We start from the raw sequence: 18,476 nt of genomic DNA on the forward strand, positions 1-18,476 counted from the left end.
ACCCGAAGGAATTGGTGTTTGACTTGATAAAAATATAAGCACTTCACTTTGGCATGGGTATCATATATTATTACAGTTTTGTTTGAACAATTAATAGTCAGATTCTGATATTACGTAAAAAAGATAATTAATGAGTTTTGTCGATTAGAAATATCTAGTCATCCAATGTTTACTCTCCATCACGTAAGTCACATATATGAATTTAGTATGAAAACCTCATAACCCCTTGTAATATCATAACCTGATATTAATTAAATTGCAGTCATTTTTTTTTCTTTTTTATTGGGGGAAAAACCCGGAAAATAGTGTAAAAGAGAGAAATATAAATATGAGCTATTATATATTTGTCACTTTCTTACAGGTGAAGGACAATGTTTAACTAACTACCTTAACCATAAAGCCTGGCCCAATGGGCTCTCTCACACTTTCTCATTTCTTTTCAATCTTAGCTGTTGATCCTGGGCTTTTGTAAGCGATTGCATCATCAACCCCTCCCATCACCGTCCCCTTGGCAGTCAAAATTACCGTGTGAACACTCCCCACCCTGCCAACTCATCAAACTATCTGAATCATGACAAATCCACCAAACAGCGCCACGGAGTCGCATACCCCCACCCCACCCCCCCCCCGCATCACCACCCAATTCCAATCCCCAAATTCCCCACGTGCTACCAAAAACAGCTTTCTTTAAGCCAAACCACCCCGTGTAAAAATAGTGTACGAGACTCTGAGCTGGCAGTTCTCGTATAAATATAACGCCCACCCTTTGACCTGTTTTCCCTATCGAAAATCTGAGGAATTTCGGATACCAATTTTAGTATTTCTCAGCAAAGTCAGCTCATCTGAAGGGATGCAGAGGTCAAACAAGAGAATTAAGCAGGAAGACAGTAATCATAGCACCACTAATAGCAGCTCCATGACGGCGGCGCTTCCATCTCCTCCGCCGCGGCTAACCAGTGAACAGGAAGCTTCTGTGATGGTTGCTGCCCTGAAGAACGTCATAACCGGTGCTTCTTGTTCGGAGAACGCCGCACAAGATTTCCAGTTCTCGTCACATTTCGGTCGTGGTGGCGCTTCCGGTGATGGGTTTTTCCCTGTTTCTGGAGATATGGAGACTTGCCGGTTCTGTGGAATAAAGGGGTGTTTGGGGTGTAATTTCTTTGATGAGGAGAAGAAGAGTAGTGATAAAAATGTCTCCGAGTCGGCGGCTGAGGGGAAGAAGAGGAAGAAGAAGAACTACAGAGGTGTTAGGCAGCGGCCGTGGGGCAAATGGGCTGCGGAGATAAGGGACCCCCGCAAGGCGGCGCGTGTGTGGCTAGGGACATTCGAGACTGCCGAGGACGCGGCGCGCGCTTATGATAGGGCGGCGATCGAGTTCCGCGGCCCTCGAGCCAAGCTCAACTTTCCGTTCTCCGATTACACCTACTCCTCCCCTTCCGCCGCCGTGACTACAGTGGCGAGTTCGTCTTTTCAGCCGCAGGAAAACGTGATCGAGTTGCAGAAGAAGAAACACCAAGAAAATGAAGATATGCTGAAACTTGGGACGACGAGTATTGACAAAAATCAGAAAGATATTTGGGATTTGACGATCGGAGAAGATGAAATTGAACAGTGGATGATGACGATGGATTTCAACAACGGCGATTCATCGGATTCTGCCAATGGCGGGAACGTTCTCAGTGTATAACGTAATAACAAAAATTCCTTTTTCTGTTTTTTCACAGGGGTTGCTCATTTTGGAATTTTTTAATTCAAATTTGAGCTTCTTCTCTGTTTAATTTTAGTAAGTCCGCCCAAATTTTCTAGTAAAAAATGATATTGTATCTCGTATTTCACTTAATATATACAAAATCATGTATATAAATATTGAAAATATACAGATGACAAAAAAAAAATTATATACGGGACTGTATATATCAAATATAACACGAGATGTAATATTATTTTACATTAGTAATCTAAATTGGTTTTTGCTTGTCATAAAAGTTATGATTGTGAAATTAGGTGTACGTTTTTGCATTTTCCTCTGGAAAATGTTAGTAGAAAAATCAAGATTGTTTTCTGGATTTTGAGTTTACTAATGAAATGTCATGAAATTATTTTCCTGTGTAACATTTTGTCTTAATTTATCCATTCTCTATGTACCAATCTTTATCTTCTTATCACATTCAAAATACAAAATATTTTAAATTTAACTTAATCTCAATTCAAAATTAAAATAACTTGTTTTTAACGTTCATAAAATGGTCCCTTCAATTATTTTATTTTATTTTTTAGGTATCAAAAAGTCAAAAAGATCTAATTATTTGAATTCGATCGCCCGACGAACAGTCCTCCCTAAACTAATGTGGTTAATAAATTCACTTTTTGAAATTATCAGTTATTTAGTTTGTAAATTAATTTCTTTATTTAAAATTATTAAATAGAAATTAAAAATATTTTAAATTTTATCGTTTCTTTTTTTAAAATGCTTAAATTAAATTTACTTAATTAAAAAATAATAAACACGCTGACGATTTCTATAATTTATGAATAAAATTAAATATATTAAATTATTTTCCAGATGGTGAAAGGAAGGTACTAAAATGCAGAAAAGTGCGTGACAAGAAGGCAACTATGGTAATAGCACCTGAGTGATGTTGACATCAAAGGATGGGTTCACGTCGGCCTAAGAACTTCAACACAATACTACGCCGTTTGCCTTTACAATTCACACGTGCTCCAAACTCGAAAGGATAAAATAATCGACACCATGAGCTGGAATTCGAGTAAATTAAGGCACTCAAATTCGGACAGAGTCATATTTAACACGTGCCCCCCTCTATATATATATATTAACATGTCATAATTATTAAAAAGGGATATTGGGGGGAGGGGAGAGCAGAGATTGAGGGTTTGCTGCTTGCGGCTTTTCATAATTAGTGGTGGGGTTTAGTAATTATTACTCATTCTCTATTTCTTCCATTTAATAAACTGATGATGTAATTAGTGTTGAGTTGAGTGGCGTCACATCCCATCCAATTACCAATATTTTCTTTCTAAACTATTGCACTAATCATCATTCCTCTTACTCTAATTACGCGTTATTATATTTCAATTTTAATTGTAACTTCTCAATTTTTCTTACAAAAATATAAATTTATTACTATAAAATAGAACAAATACTCACACAGTTTATTTTGAACTGTCTGCTTTAAATAAACTCAAAGCATTTCAATGTATATAACAGTTTTATATACAGTATGTTTTAAATTTAAATTTTCAAACACAAAAATAGTTCACATAGCGTAACACCCTTCCATGAGTACATCCCGTCTCTTTCTTTATCCCGATAATTCAAATTCAGTTTTTTACTAATATATTACACAGACGTTTTCCCCTGTAGCATTTATGACCATATGAAAAGAAAACAAAAAAGTGTGTAGTACTAGATAACACAAAACTTGAAAATACAAATTTTAATGAAAGTATTATGTCTTTGTATTTACGTAACCAGAGTTCTCGACTCAAAAGAGCACTACGTACGCGCTTAATAAGGCTGATACATAGTGTATTTTTTGTATTTCGACATATTAAAGAATACAAAATTCAGATTAATTTATTAAAAGATATAATTCGAGATATTATTCTACAGATTAGTGTAATTCTCTTATCCAAAACAAGATTACAATCATGTAATAACACAACAATGATCTTGTGAATACCCTAATCAACTATAGAATGCATGTTGGGGTGTGGGAAAAGTCATGTCCAATTCACACCTACCCCTTTTTGCCAACCTTAAAATTCTGTTGTCTTGATTACTCCATTAATATAAGAAAACACAACCAACATGTCAGAATACCAGGAATTATCACAAGACGTACGTTTGAGAATAATCACAAACGACACAATTATCAAACAATGAAAAGGATAGAGTGACACGTGAGTTGAATCTTAGCATAGCTGCATCTCACTATTTCTTCCTTCCCCCCACTAAATTCAAATTGGCTAATAATTATAAACTTTTGTATTACAAATAAGAATGAAAAGCACATGGGAATTAAGGTTCCCCGTTATTCACATGTATAATTGAGGGAATTTTGATTTAAATTATTAGGGTAGTGTGAGAATTAATGCGATATCAGTCTTTTATATAGAGGATGTTTAGCCGAGTTTATAAGTTATCTTTTCAAAATATTTTATAAGATACTTAAAAATTTATAAGATCTTGTTATTTTTTTTTTTTAAATTTATAAAATTTTAAAATAAGACTTTTGGATCTTATAAGCTATTCATAATAATTTGAAAAGCAAAATTCATCTAATAATTTGTGATTTTTTCTATCAGTCTTACAATATAATGAGCTTATTATGTCAAATACCTTAATATTTTATTTATCCAAAAATTTTAAATAGTATTTTAGTTGTTTGTCAGAAATTGTCATTTTAAAATTAATGATTTGCATTTATTTAATCATTTATCTGAAAAACATTCCGGTCGTGCTTTGTGTGTTTTCATGCTTCCTTTTTTTTTTTTTTTTAATATTCCATTGGTTAATATTTGAGTAATTAGCCTTAATTTGGCACGTTCTTTGAGTGTAGTGTTAGTAACATGTTATATTTTTGTCGTATTCAAATGTTAAAATTCAATCGCACTCGTTTTAATTCATACTTAAAAAGTGTCTCAAAATAGGTTTATAAGCTTTTTAAAATATCTTATAATAATATTTTTTAATCAAAATTTGTCATTTTTATATAATGATTTTCATTTAATCATTCATCTTAAAAAAAACATTATGGTAGTGGTTGGTGTATTTCCATGACTATTTTATTTTATTTTTTGGTTGGTTAATAGTTAAGTAAGGAGCCTGATTTGGCATGTTATTTGAGGGTTGTGTTACTATATATATATATATCTTATATTTATGTTACATAAAGTTTTTCAAAAAAAAATAATAATAATAATTCATAAGCTTATTTTAATTTTAATTTAGAGAATGTTCGGCACGAGCTTATAAATATTTTAAAACATATTATAAGATTCATGAGAGTTCATTAAATGTTATAAAGTGTTTGATAATTATTTTAGAAAAAAAAAAAGATGTTTAAGGAATTTATGAACTCTTTTAATAAAATTAAGGAGTCTGATGTGTATTAATAAAAAATATTAATTTGTAAGGGTAAATGAGTAATTTGATATGTATGAGGCATATACTAAACATATACAACCCACCACACCATATAATTTCCAACACTATTATAAATACCAAAATACTAATTTATAATGGAGGAGGACTATTTATTGATTGAGAATATTTTTTCTTGAAAACAACACCTCTTTCGGAAATGGCAAGTCACCTGGTGCGCAATTGTGCCGAGGTAAAGTTTTCGATTTTATTCTTTAGCAAAAAAACCTCGACCACATCATCGGCACTGTCTGTGGGAAACATTTACCTCGACACTGTGTATGCAAATCAGATCTCGAGCTTTGGCGGAATAAGACTCGCCTCGTGAACAGTCACCACCCCAGGAGGTAACCCCCCTGACTCATGAGCAAGTACCCCTCAATGGGGAGATTCCTCTTGAACATCGACATATCTTTCTCCTCTTTTGATTTCTTCAAAAATATTGTACTTCGAATTTTGAGTAATGGAGTTAGTTTTCTTGTCGTAATCCCGACAAACAAAACAAACTTAGACATAGAGATCCTTGAAGTTTCACGAGGACCCTAGAGGCAAAAATCGTCATTGTCATATAGACAAAAGCCGTTATTGCCCCGGGACCCCCTAAATGGAATTTTCATTGAGATCCTCGTCAATAATGTCGCCCCGAAAACTTTACATCCCTCTGAAGTTGGTGAAAGACCGACTCCGGGACATGAAGTATCCTTTGAGGCAACGTCCCCTCTTAAAAATATTAGAATCGAAAAATTTTACCCCCCCTTCCGAAGTTGGTAAAAATCTAACTATGAGGCTCCATCACCAAAGGTAAGAATTGTTTACGGGGAATCTCATCTCTTGAAGATGACGTTGAATTTCTCAAAATGAACGAAAAAATTCGGCGCGAAAGATGAATAAATTCTGAATAACCTCTATTAATAGAGAATGAGAGCAAATATTGTTAAGAAATATTTGATTTTGTAGTGGTAGGAGTTCCCATTTACCACTTTTTTGACCTGGGTTCAAAACCCAGGAAACGCAAAAATAAGCACCTCCTCACAACACTTGAAGACTCAAGCCGAGCTTCAGGAGGGCTCGCAGCCCTTGAGCTGGACTCGGGGTGGTGCACCCTGTTGGCTGGTATTGGCTGCTCGAGCCCCGGTGCGCCAGCTGGTATACCAGCTTGGGGCAATGCCCCGAGCTGGACCTGGTGCACCCCACCGGCTGGCAGCGCCCCCAGCTCGGGCCCCGGTGCGTCAGCTCGAGGCATCATTCCTCGAGCTGAACTCGGGAGGCAGAGTGTGCCAGCTCGAGCCAGGCACCAGACGCTGTTGGTCTAGTATTCGCACACCTCCCAATGAATTGAAAATAATAAACGACTACCCACTCACGTGTTAACTCATTTTAGAAGACAAAATATTATACTGGATGGGCATATTCCATCCGAGAGTGGGGGGCTGTATGATGTGCATTAATAAAAAATATTAATTTGTAAGGGTAAATGAGTAATTTGATATGTATGAGGCATACACTAAACATATACAACCCACCACACCATATAATTTCCAACACTATCATAAATACCAAAATACTAATTTTTAATGGAGGAGGACTATTCATTGATTGAGAATATATTTTCTTGAAAACAACACCTCTTTCGGAAATGGCAATTCACCTAGTGCGCAATTGTGCCGATTTTATCCTTTAGCAAAAAAACCTCGACCACATCAGAGTTATTGTCATTGTCAATAATGTTGTAATTTATAATAAATATTAATACGTAAAACATATTAGATACGTGTGTATAATTCAAAATATTATTATATTTATCTAATTGAATGGAAGAGAAGAAAAATAAAATGAATAACTAATCAGAGCTGATAATATGAATTAACTTGAAATATGCATGATGAAAAATTAATTTTAAGGATATAGTAAGAAAAAATAAGGGTATTTTAATAAATACACATGTTGTCTTACCAATAATGGTTATTATATGCCCCTGCTATTTAAAATAATTGTTACTTTTAAAACATTATATTTTACTTTTAATTAAAATATAAAAAATAAAAAAATTATAAAAAGTTAACGTTAGATAGCTCCGCAATTATGAACAGAGGGAGAAAATAAAAAAAAATATTAAAAAGAGAGAGAGAGAGAGAGAGAGAAACCAACACAACCGTACACAAGCCTTAAACCTGTATTGGGCCTGAAAATATTCGGCTGCAATTTTGGGCTTTAGTCGAAATCAAGTATGGGAAATAGAGTGTGGGCCTGCTTTAAGCACATGAATCTATTTTAATTGAAGGTCAGTTTACAAGAGTTGGCCCAAACTGTAGGAAACAGAAGAGATAATGGGCCGGGTCGAGACCAGCTGTCATGGGCCCAAATTTGTGGATAAGCCTAAAAGGCAGTCCATCATTTTCATTCTTGAATGTGATTATAGTTTGGGTTTTAGTCGAATAGTCGCGTAGCTGGGATCGCACGATTTTGCGTGTGTGTTTAACCCGATTTCTCCGCGCTGCAAACGCATCTAATTATTATTTACTTCGTCAGCAAGCAAAGATCGGTACGTGTCTGCGTCAGATGTACGCCAACTGGGTCTAGACCAACTAAACTCGCTTTGTATTACTCCACATAGTATAAAAAGGCACCGACCGGCCCCCAAATTGTCATTTCTCGTTCTCTCTCTAAATCGCCTCAAAATCAACGCCTGACAAGCTCTCAATCATCCGAATTCGAGTTCTCTGTTTCTCGCCGCGGTTTGAAATTTTAGGATTTTGACTTCTGCGAACTTTAAAGGGAGCTTTTTTGATCGGTTGGAGTATCGGGAGCGCCACCTACCATGGGCGGTTCGCAGAGTCGCGAAGGGCTCGAGCTTTCCGATTCGGAGTACTCGGACGACGACGAGGAGGAAAAGGAGGAGCAGGATTCCGGAAATTATGCGGATGCCGAGGATCGTACCCCGCAGGTCAGTGCAAAAGTACTGGATGAGGTTGATTCTAGGCTTCAGGCATTAAAGCTGAAATACCCGAAAAGCTCTTCCTCTGCTCCTCGGAAACCTAACGTTGGCCTAAAAAACGCCGTTAAGCTTTACCTTCACATTGGTGGCAACACGCCGAAGGCGAAATGGGTAGTTTCGGAGAAGTTGAGTTCTTATAAGTTTGTTAAGAAGTTGAAAATTGATGATGAGGACGATGATGAAGATGATGAACTGGGTATTCGTGAAGGATTTTGGGTTTTGAAAGTGGGAAAGAAAATTAAGGTTAAGGTTTCCACGGATATGCAGATGAAGTTTTTTGGGGATCAGAGGAGGGTTGATTTTGTCGATTGTGGAGTTTGGGCTTTGAAGTTTTTCAATGATGAAGATTACAGGAGCTTTGTGACTAAATTCCAGGACTGTTTGTTTGAGAATGTATATGGGTTGAGGCCTACAGAGGAAAATAAAATGAAAATTTATGGGAAAGAGTTTCTTGGTTGGGTGAAGCCGGAGGAGTCTGATGATTCCGTATGGGAGGACGCAGATGACGGTGTGTGGAAGAGTCCGCAGAAGAGACCAGTGGAGCTTTCGGAGAGGGAGAACCAGGATTTGTTAGAGGAATTTGAGGAGGCTGCAACCGATGGTGGGATTCAAAGTTTAGCTTTGGGGGCATTGGATAATAGTTTTTTGGTTGGTGATTCAGGAGTTCAGGTTGTGAAGAACTTTAGTCATGGGATTCATGGGAAGGGAGTGTATGTGAGGTTTGGCGACCAGAAATTGGGATCAAGTAGTGGGAACTCTAGAACGCCAAAGAAGGCCCTTTTGATGAGGGGAGAGACAAATATGATGCTCATGAGCCCCCAGAAGGAAGGAAAGCCCCAGTCTACAGGGCTTCACCAGTTGGATATAGAGACTGGGAAGATTGTTACAGAGTGGAAGTTTGAGAAGGATGGTACTGATATCACAATGAAAGATATTACCAGTGATGCAAAGGGATCGCAGCTGGACCCTTCTGAGTCCACTTTCTTGGGATTGGATGACAATAGATTGTGTCAGTGGGATATGCGTGATAAGAAGGGAATGGTTCAAAAGCTTGCAAATGCCAGTTCACCCGTGTTGCATTGGACTCAAGGACATCAATTTTCGAGGGGAACAAATTTCCAATGTTTTGCAACTGCTGGGGATGGTTCCATCGTTGTTGGGTCGCTTGATGGGAAGATAAGATTATACTCAAGGACTTCCATGAGGCAGGCGAAAACTGCTTTCCCAGGACTTGGTTCACCCATTACATCAGTTGATGTTACGTATGATGGGAAGTGGGTTTTGGGCACGACAGACACCTATTTGATCTTAATCTGCACTTTATTCACGGATAAGGATGGTAAAACCAAGACTGGTTTTGCTGGTCGAATGGGAAACAAAATTCCTGCGCCAAGATTACTTAAGCTCACCCCTGTTGATGCACATCTTGCCGGAGCTGATAATAAGTTCCATGCTGGCCATTTTTCTTGGGTAAATTACTTCTTCATGTACTGTTTTTTTGGCTTTCTTTTTTAATTACTACCCACTGTTGTGCCTGCTGGTTCCACCTTTTGATCTCAAATGAAGTCTGTACAACACGTGTGCTTGTTGGAATGTGCATTGCATGTCCAAAGGTTTGCATGTGTTGTTTTTATATATTTTGTTCATAAGCTGCTTGTTTTGTTCTATTTCTTTTAATGTAATCAAATTTAACATTGGTGGTTAAATTTTTGGCCTGACACATGGTTTATCCAAGTTGTTTGCTCGTTTGATGCATATTGTGTGCCCTTGCTCTGCATGAATTTTCTGCATGCAAGTGCTTCTGCAGGTTCCTGAGAATGTTATGAATTTTGGCTTTATAAAGAGTTTCCACTTTAGCCTCACTTTGAACTACAAGATGGATGCCCGTTTTTGGTGGATGGCTATAATACTTTGTATTCATAGGTGATAAGAATCTTTCATCAAATATTCAAGTCCAAGTATGTGAAACTAATGCTACAAGGAGTTCATCTTGCACACAGTTTTATCTCTTGTCCAAATTTTGCTTTGAAAAAGCTCATGCTTTCTGAGTATGTTTGATTGACTTTCCTGTTATGGCAAGTACGCAAATTATAAAACTATGATGCCGTTGCCTAATTAAAGAGTCACGTCACAAGAATGGGTGTCTAGCTTAATTGTGGTTAACGATCTGATAGAGTTGTAACTTCTTTGTGTTGTACTTATCTTGTTTTGTCGTATTGTGCCCCCACTTGTCAGGTTACCGAAGGTGGAAAACAAGAAAAACATCTGGTGGCAACAGTGGGCAAATTCAGCATTATATGGAACTTTCAGCAGGTGAAGAACAGCGCACATTACTGTTACCAGAATCAACAAGGGCTTAAGAGCTGCTATTGTTACAAAATAGTGTTGAAGGATGAATCCATTATTGAGAGCCGGTTCATGCACGACAAGTTTGCGCTCAACAATTCGCCTGAGGCCCCGTTGGTTGTGGCAACTCCTATGAAAGTTACTTCCTTTAGTATGTCTGGCAAGCGATGAATGGTTGAATGCAGGGCTTTCAGAAACTGTGTTATTTGCCTACTTTTAGTCTGCTGTTGTGTACATATAAATAGGCTTTTCCTTGTGGGTAAATGTTTTCCCCTTTTATAGTCATGATTTCTTCATCATTTACTGGATAGCCTTTGTATCAGACGTTGTTGATCATTTGTACGTTTTATATTGTTTCAGCATTGTACTCTTTTTATTGCCTCCGGGCTGCTTGTGTTTTATTGATGCACTATGGCAGTAACCAATTTTAAGATTGTGGAAAAACAAACAAGAAACCGGTTTTACATTGGCTAATGCTGTAATTTAGTGCAAAAGGAAAACATTATCTGAGATGAAAACGTCGTAATTGATCGGCAAGAAACGAAAACGTTGTAAAATCATAAAAATTAACTTAACGCGCCAGGTAGGGGTCGAACCTACGACTTTCTGCTTAGGAAACAGACGCTCTATCCACTGAGCTACAGGCGCCTGTTGATATATTTTATCATGTGTAAAATACCAAAAATGTGGGCGGGTAGAAGTTGATCTATCTTTATGCATAGCCCTTGATGGCTGATGCATACCATCTCCCTAGAGTCATGCCTAACATTTCATTCTAGTTTCATCATTTCTCTCCCCCCCCCCTCGCCGGAAACTTCCATTAATCCTCCATTTGCGCCACCATGTCCACCTGCATGATCTTCCTCCTATGGCTCGTCAGCACCCCCCTTGCAATCCACGCCGACTCACTACCTGTCGGTAATACCTTTCTTCATATGCACAAAAACATGCATCATTCATCCACAATACCTCCAAGTATCAAGAACTTTTCTCTATATACTACAAGATACTAATCAAGAATCCTTTTTTTTTTTTCTTTTTTGCGTTTTCCTTCTTTTGTTGTTTGATAATTTGTTCTATACGCGCCTTTATAAATGTAGGTTATCTCCTTAACTGCGGTGCGGACGAAGAAGCAGTAGAAGGGCCTCTCAAGTACGTTCCAGATGATCACTTCATATCAACTGGCAACAAAACAACATTGAACAGAACAGACATTCTGCCTAGATTAAGAACTCTCCGGTTTTTCCCAAATGCCAAGGCTAGAAAGTTCTGTTACAGCTTCTCTGTGGTAAAAGAAGGGAAATATCTAGTGAAAACCATCTTTTTCTACGGAGGTTTTGATGGAGGAAAGGAGCCGCCTGTTTTTGATCAGATCATTGATGGAGCAAAATGGGGCATTGTGAATACCACGGAGGATTACGCGAATGGGGGATCATCCTTCTATGAGGCCATTGTCGTCGCTCGGAACAAGATTCTGAGTGTTTGTTTGGCAAGAAATCAGCACACTGCTGCTGGTACCAGCCCTTTTATTTCTTCTGTTGAAGTGTATCTTATTGATGATTCTGTTTACAATTCTACCAACTTCAATGAAAACCTGCTGGTGACTGTTGCAAGAAGTAGGTTTGGCACAGATGGAGAAGTCGTTAGGTACAATACTATTTTTTGCTTGATCTTGCTTTTATTCACATGATTTAAGGGAACTTTGATTTGGAGCATTGTATGGTCTAATTTGATTTAAATGTTGTATTTATATGGAGTGTTTTATTAGTATCTGAAAAAGGTTTTTGAATAATGAATGCGGAATCAGTTTTCCAGATGACGATTTCAACCGATACTGGGAGCCCTTCAAGGATGATAATCCTTTCGTCTTGAGCCAGTCCAATGTAACTACTTCGACATTTTGGAACATCCCACCACCGGAGGCCTTTAAATCAGCACTAACAACCAGCAGAGGGAAGAATCTGACAGTCAAATGGCCACCGTTCTCACTCCCCAGCGGACGATATTACATTGCATTGTACTTCCAAGATAATCGAACCCCAAGCCCATATAGCTGGAGAGTGTTCGATATCTATGTAAATGGAGAAAAATTCTTCCAGAATATCAATGTCACAGAGAGTGGTCAGAGTGTTGTTGGGACAGAGTGGCCTCTTTCAGGACAAACAGAGATTTCTCTAGTTCCCGTCAACAATAAAACTGTTGGGCCATTGATCAATGCTGGTGAACTCCTTCTGATGTTGCCTTCTGGAGGAAAGACCATCACCAGAGATGGTATCTTGCACAAAATTGCACCTGAACGAGTTCCGTTTACATTCTTTGTTTTAGTGCTCATATTAGATATATGTTTCTAAGTTTTCTTGATTTGTTTTGGATATTTGACAGTGGTGGCAATTGAGCAATTCAGAACAGAATTAACAAACGAGCCCGAAGATTGGACAGGGGATCCATGCCTTCCAAGAGAGAACTCATGGACCGGTGTTTCGTGCTCTGACACAGTTCCCGTTCGAATTCTCTCTTTGTAAGTTCCGTTATCTCCTTACATTAAGTCATATAAGCTTATCTGAGCCTTGAACCAGTACTAAACATATCTTCATCAAGAAAGTACTGTATCTACACATGAGTATATTAAGGATTTCTTACACTTGTTTAAATTGCATGAAGGAACCTGACAGGCTTTGGGTTGTCTGGATCACTGCCACAAAGTATATCTAAGTTAACTGCACTCAAGGACCTGTAAGTAGTTCATCCCTTGTGCTATGTTACTTGCATTCAGCAACATATATATCATGTTATGTTTTTCCCATAAAGTTGTAACAACTGGAACTGTATCTCAGTTTGCTTGGAGACAACAAACTTTCAGGCAATATACCTGATTTGAGTTCACTAAAATCTTTAGAAACTCTGTAAGCTCCCAAATTCCCTATATTTTTCTCTTTTGTCATTTACCCCACCTGAGTACATCAACTTGACTATATCTTGGTTTTTTGATCTGTGAAAAGTCATCTTGAGAACAACCAATTCGAAGGATCAGTCCCTAGTTCGATGGGCGAACTACCAAATCTTCGTGAAGTGTATGTTCTAAAGCTGAAATTCTCTGTCTATTGGATGATTTCTTCTATGTATATAAGTATAACGGACTCTTCCTATTGACAGATACCTCCAGAACAACAAACTAAATGGTAGCATCCCGGACTCTTTGAAAAACAAACGCGGTGTCAATGTTAAGTAAGTCTTAATCTTACATTTTGCTTCATAGATCACAAGTGAAGCAACTGTTTTACGTTTCCAGTGTTCTTGAATTGCTTTTAACTACGTAAATGGTGCCCAAAATTTTACTGCTTGTAGGCTAGAAATGTTAGCTGATAGAGATGATGCTGTTGTGGATTAGGTCCTAAGTGAGAGGACAAATGACGTTGAGGAGTACAGAAGCTATGGGCATGGAAGGACAAAAGGGAGAGATTTTTGCAATTTTGTCTGTTGGAATGAAGATAGGCAATGGCTTGTGTACTTGGTTGTCTTGTGTTTTCACTGTGATTATGCATGTGTTTCATATCATACTGGTGCTCTGTCTCTGCATAGACACACAAAACTAAAGTATATACTGTCTATTCCTTACTTTTAGTGTGTCTTTATATACTTAGAAAAATTATAACTTCAAGGGTTCTTGAATAAGTGGTGAATATTACTATGTTTTTTTTTTTTTCGGGTAAATTTTATGTACATACATATTGAACATTTCAAGAACAACATTATTTTTTTTACTTTTTTTTTTTAATTTTTTAAAACAAATAAAACGTTGAACTACAATTTAAATAATGATGTCGTAGGTACGTAACGAAAATTATTTATTATCCATGAAAAAAAAATCACAAATATCCAACGAGGCTTAATAGATATACATTTTTCAAAAATATTGGGTTGAATCAGCTCTTAAGGATTGTCTAAATAAGGGATATTTAACTGCTACAAAATATTTAAAAATAAATAAATAAATAAATAAAAGATGTAAGTCTAGTTTGATAGGCAAGCCATTTTGATCCGTACAAATGTGCGACAATGGGGTGACGAGATTGGAGCATAAAAATGAATAGAAAGAAGAAACACATGCTGAAAACCAAAGTCCAAAAGGCAGTGTAAATTGTAAAACCCTCAGTCCCTCTCCCTCCTATTAAAATCTGTACGTACCCATAATTTCATCAATCTTCCTCTCTGGCACCTCCACATAACTCTCCGGACCTCTTTCTCACTCTCCTCCAATTATATATGGAATGTTGCCGATAAACCCTACCTCACTTCTCCCCCTTTCTAGACCTTCCCCAATTCTCTCATTCCCCTTTCTCTGCCTTCCGATCACTTCTTTCCGCTGCCGTGCCTCCTCCGCCGACGACTCTTTTGCAAGCTCGTGGTTCAAGTTTTCTGCAGCTTCCGACGCTGCGTCCATCCGAATTGGCACTGGTTCATCGGATAAGGTAGGCTCTGGTGTTGCGAGTGGTCCTACTAGTAATAAGAACACGAAAATTAATGCGAAGGAGAAGTGGTCGCGGGATCGGGAGAGCTACTTGACCGAAGACGACGACGCGCTGCCTCTTCCGATGACTTATCCGAATTCTTCCCCAGTTTCGCCCGAGGAAATTGATAAGAGACTCAAATGCGATCCTGAAATACAGGTACTTCAGAAAAAATGTAGTCTTGAAGTTAAAATATCCACCACACATTTGGTGTTTAGATTGAAAAACATAAGTTTTATGAGTTCATTGGATGCTCTTGTTCATATTAATCTTGATTGTCTGCAAAATTATATTTATCCGCTGTCCATCTAGCTGGATATTTTGATGTTTTAAGGAGTATGGCATATTCAATTGCTCCTGAGGAGTGGGAATATTTGAGTCCAAAGATAAGAGTGGTTTACTTTTTGATAAGTCAAAGCACGGGTAACTTGCTGACATGGCAATTCATTCCATTGAGTTGTTTTAGAGTACGAACTTCATCATAAGTCGATGTTAAATTGAAGATTTTACCATCACAGCAAATAAACGAGAACTAATGTTGACTGTTAACTAAGTTGAATATCTTCAAATTGGTTGATTATAAAAGCAGAACTTCTACTCCAAAGTATTCTTTTGACTTGCTGCCTAGCAAGTGATTTTGATTCGTTACAAGAGTTAAATGTCCTGCTGAAATTGATTGGTTTCAACTTTCATGTGACTTTATCTGTGAAGCATTGTAATTTTGATGTTAACTTTATTAATCTTGTTGGAGTTTCTATTGCCTTCTCTATATCACTACAAGGAACCTTGTTCTTTTCATTGATAAAGATATTTGTATGGAATCTTTAAATTATTTAAATTTCAAATCAGACACATGTTACCTTCTTTCCTTCTGAATGCTATTTACTATAACGGAATTGCAGGATTGCAAGCCAATGGTTTATGAATGGACAGGGAAGTGTCGTAGTTGCCAAGGAACTGGTTTAGTCAGCTACTATAACAAAAAGGGCAAAGAAACCATCTGCAAATGCATACCTTGCCTTGGGATCGGTACTATTTTCCTCCATCACATTTAGTTGAATTATTTCTTCTTCTCTTTGGGGAAGTTTCTTGATGTTAACAATTTCTTACCCTGTTTAACTTGTGGTATAAGAGATTGGGATAGCACGATACATTTCTTAACAGAAAGCCGCAATGTATTCCCTACCTTGCTGCTCATTCATATAGCAATCCGGAATTAGAATTTATTGATATCAACCATGACAATTCTGTCTGCCCATTTTTATGCTCCTTGTGATTCTACCTACTAAAAGGTGGAGCTATACCTCATAATTTTCTTATCATGTACCATAACTGATGCTTGCAGAAATCTCATTTTATATGGAAAAGGAAAGGGATTAAGAAACACCAAAAGGCTTGTTTGGATAGCTACAAAATGCAAGAAAGTTTTGAGAATATAAGATCTTGATTTTAGCTTCTGTGTGTAGTTCCAACCACAGTAAACAGAGAAACTCTGATGCTCCAAAGACAAAACTAATAAATGGACATCAAATGCTACATTCCCTTTCTGTTATTTATGTTCCAAGATTACTAATTTGTTGACAATTTTTAATGGTTTCAAGGCCAATGTACCCATGATACCTGCCGTTTTCCTGCATGAAATAATATTACTGGATTAAACTTCTACCATTGCATAGGGTGTCTTTTATCTGTTGTCTCTTTCAAATAAATAAATTGATAAATCTTTGGCAAAAGTTTCTTATTTTCTTTTTTGGCTCATTTTCCGGCTGTGATTTTGTCCTTTGTAATCTTTGAATGTGTAGGTAACTCTGCTTACATTATGCTTCTACCACAATATTTTCCTGTTTATTATTTCATCATACTTTTTTGTGTTATCAGCCTAAACTGAGTTCGATCCATGCCAAGTAGGTCACATGGCTAGTAAATTAGTACAAATGTTCTATTTATCGATTTCTTTTAACATTTGTTGTTGTTTACAAATTAACATCTTGGTTTCAGATTCTGGTGTGTGCCTTTATATTTGTGCAACTTTCTGTCTGCATCTTCCATTTATCATTGTTGCTATTTCAAGTTTGATTTGTAAAGTTTCTTCATGCATGGATATCTGTTCATAGACATTGGTCAAGGATTGGAAACCTGATATATAATATTTGTTCTAGCAGGATATGTGCAGAAGATAACAGCACGCACGGATATTAGTGTGATGGAAGACTTGGATAATGGAAAACCACCGTGATATGTATTCAAATGCATTCTTATACTCCAGGATTTCCTTTTGCTCTTTTTCTAACCCCAGGATTTCCTTCCGAGGAAACATTCATAAAGATTTAGCATTTATTGTACTCTTCAGTCATTGTAGCTCATGATTACAACTTGTATAAAATTCTATTATATCTGTTAATAAGGATGACCTTGTACCAAGAAATTTAAGAAACAGCATCAAGTAAACACATCTTAACTTGCTCATATAGCGAGGATAAGAATGTATTCTTCTCTTGCTACTGTTTTCCACTTTCTGGAATCACCCTTTGCACTTTATTCCTCTTATCTATTAATGAGAATCTAGATTGTGTGCTTTGCAAATCATCCAGGAGTCAAGTTATTCTGCATTATCATTTAAGCATCAGAATATCTTCAAACCATTTATTATACAGAACCTGGGGTGCTGGATCGCGGTGCCTTTGTATATTATAGTCTCTGGAGTTGTCTCAAACCTCAACCTCTTGTGCACTTTCTTCACCCAAAGACCAAGCAGAAGATGATGTCGAGTTTTAGCTTTCTTGATATCCAATACAACCTTTCCAAGAGAAAATTCTTGAGGAAACCTTCAAGGATGTTTTCAAGAGACAAACAAAACTCGGGGGTATTTCCAATCTACTGGCCAAATATGGAAGAGCTGAAGCAAGTATTCAACAAATTTGATGCCAATAAAGATGGCAAAATATCCCCAGAGGAGTACAAGGCTATACTGAAGGCCTTGGGTAAAGGAAACCTTCTTACGAAAGAAGTGCAGAAGATATTTGAGGTTGCAGATTTGGACGGAGATGGATTCATCGATTTCAATGAGTTTGTGGAAGCACAGAAGAAGGGAGGTGGGGTGAAGACAGTTGATCTGCAACGTGCTTTCCAGGCCTTCGACAAAGATAATGATGGGAAAATAACAGTAGAAGAAGTGTATGAATTGCTGCAGAAGCTTGGGGAACGGTGCAGCATCCAAGATTGCCGGAAAATGGTACAAGCTGTAGATACCAATGGGGATGGTGTGATTGACTCGGATGAATTTATTGCTATGATGACTAAAACCATGATCATATGCTAGATGAATAACTCTCGAGGAATGCAAGTTAGTCTAGTCCACTAATCAATTTCAGAAATACTGTGTATGCATACTTCTATTTGTAATTTACTTAAAAGAGCAATGATCCATAAAATATAATTGTAGTCAGTATTATGAATGAGT

The 18,476-nt window shown here is 37.2% G+C and overlaps 5 protein-coding genes and 1 non-coding gene across 8 annotated transcripts; 5 read left to right on the plus strand and 1 right to left on the minus strand.

The window, feature by feature from the left end:
• Positions 1 to 764: 764 nt before the first annotated feature.
• On the plus strand, positions 765 to 1,875 carry LOC105169546 (ethylene-responsive transcription factor ERF109). Its single transcript, XM_011089961.3, has one exon. The coding sequence runs from the start codon at positions 851 to 853 to the stop codon at positions 1,685 to 1,687; it is 837 nt and encodes a 278-aa protein (XP_011088263.1). The 5' UTR covers positions 765 to 850; the 3' UTR covers positions 1,688 to 1,875.
• A 5,922-nt stretch (positions 1,876 to 7,797) lies between these two features.
• On the plus strand, positions 7,798 to 10,867 carry LOC105169547 (Vacuolar import/degradation, Vid27-related protein). Its single transcript, XM_011089962.3, has 2 exons — positions 7,798 to 9,632; positions 10,398 to 10,867. Exons 1-2 carry the CDS (start codon positions 7,986 to 7,988, stop codon positions 10,677 to 10,679), a joined length of 1,929 nt encoding a protein of 642 aa, XP_011088264.3. The 5' UTR covers positions 7,798 to 7,985; the 3' UTR covers positions 10,680 to 10,867.
• Positions 10,868 to 11,083: 216 nt separating this feature from the next.
• TRNAR-CCU (transfer RNA arginine (anticodon CCU)) lies at positions 11,084 to 11,156 on the minus strand. Its single transcript has one exon. It is a non-coding gene; the product is annotated as a tRNA-Arg (tRNA).
• Positions 11,157 to 11,259: 103 nt separating this feature from the next.
• Positions 11,260 to 14,194, plus strand: LOC105169548 (Leucine-rich repeat (LRR) family protein). 2 transcript variants are annotated; one of them, XM_011089964.3, is made up of 9 exons: positions 11,260 to 11,426; positions 11,609 to 12,155; positions 12,316 to 12,779; positions 12,891 to 13,026; positions 13,170 to 13,241; positions 13,343 to 13,411; positions 13,508 to 13,579; positions 13,662 to 13,733; positions 13,854 to 14,194. In XM_011089964.3, exons 1-9 carry the CDS (start codon positions 11,351 to 11,353, stop codon positions 13,894 to 13,896), a joined length of 1,551 nt encoding a protein of 516 aa, XP_011088266.1. In that variant the 5' UTR covers positions 11,260 to 11,350; the 3' UTR covers positions 13,897 to 14,194. The 2 variants fall into 2 exon arrangements, with proteins under 2 accessions (XP_011088266.1, XP_011088267.1); XM_011089965.3 differs by having other exon boundaries at positions 13,897 to 14,194.
• Positions 14,195 to 14,584: 390 nt separating this feature from the next.
• Positions 14,585 to 17,517, plus strand: SCO2 (protein disulfide isomerase). 2 transcript variants are annotated; one of them, XM_088883798.1, is made up of 3 exons: positions 14,585 to 15,175; positions 15,919 to 16,045; positions 17,176 to 17,517. In XM_088883798.1, the coding sequence occupies exons 1-3, from the start codon at positions 14,777 to 14,779 to the stop codon at positions 17,250 to 17,252; spliced, it is 603 nt and encodes a 200-aa protein (XP_088739924.1). In that variant the 5' UTR covers positions 14,585 to 14,776; the 3' UTR covers positions 17,253 to 17,517. The 2 variants fall into 2 exon arrangements, with proteins under 2 accessions (XP_088739924.1, XP_088739925.1); XM_088883799.1 differs by having other exon boundaries at positions 14,597 to 15,175; positions 17,179 to 17,517.
• Positions 17,518 to 17,633: 116 nt separating this feature from the next.
• Positions 17,634 to 18,461, plus strand: CML30 (Calcium-binding EF-hand family protein). The gene has a single exon (XM_088883800.1). It carries the CDS (start codon positions 17,775 to 17,777, stop codon positions 18,333 to 18,335), a length of 561 nt encoding a protein of 186 aa, XP_088739926.1. The 5' UTR covers positions 17,634 to 17,774; the 3' UTR covers positions 18,336 to 18,461.
• The last annotated feature ends 15 nt before the right edge of the window (positions 18,462 to 18,476 follow it).

This window comes from Sesamum indicum, linkage group LG8 (genome assembly GCF_026168435.1).
Source record: "Sesamum indicum cultivar Baizhima isolate 11 linkage group LG8, ASM2616843v1, whole genome shotgun sequence".
In the NCBI taxonomy this organism is placed as follows: domain Eukaryota; kingdom Viridiplantae; phylum Streptophyta; class Magnoliopsida; order Lamiales; family Pedaliaceae; genus Sesamum; species Sesamum indicum.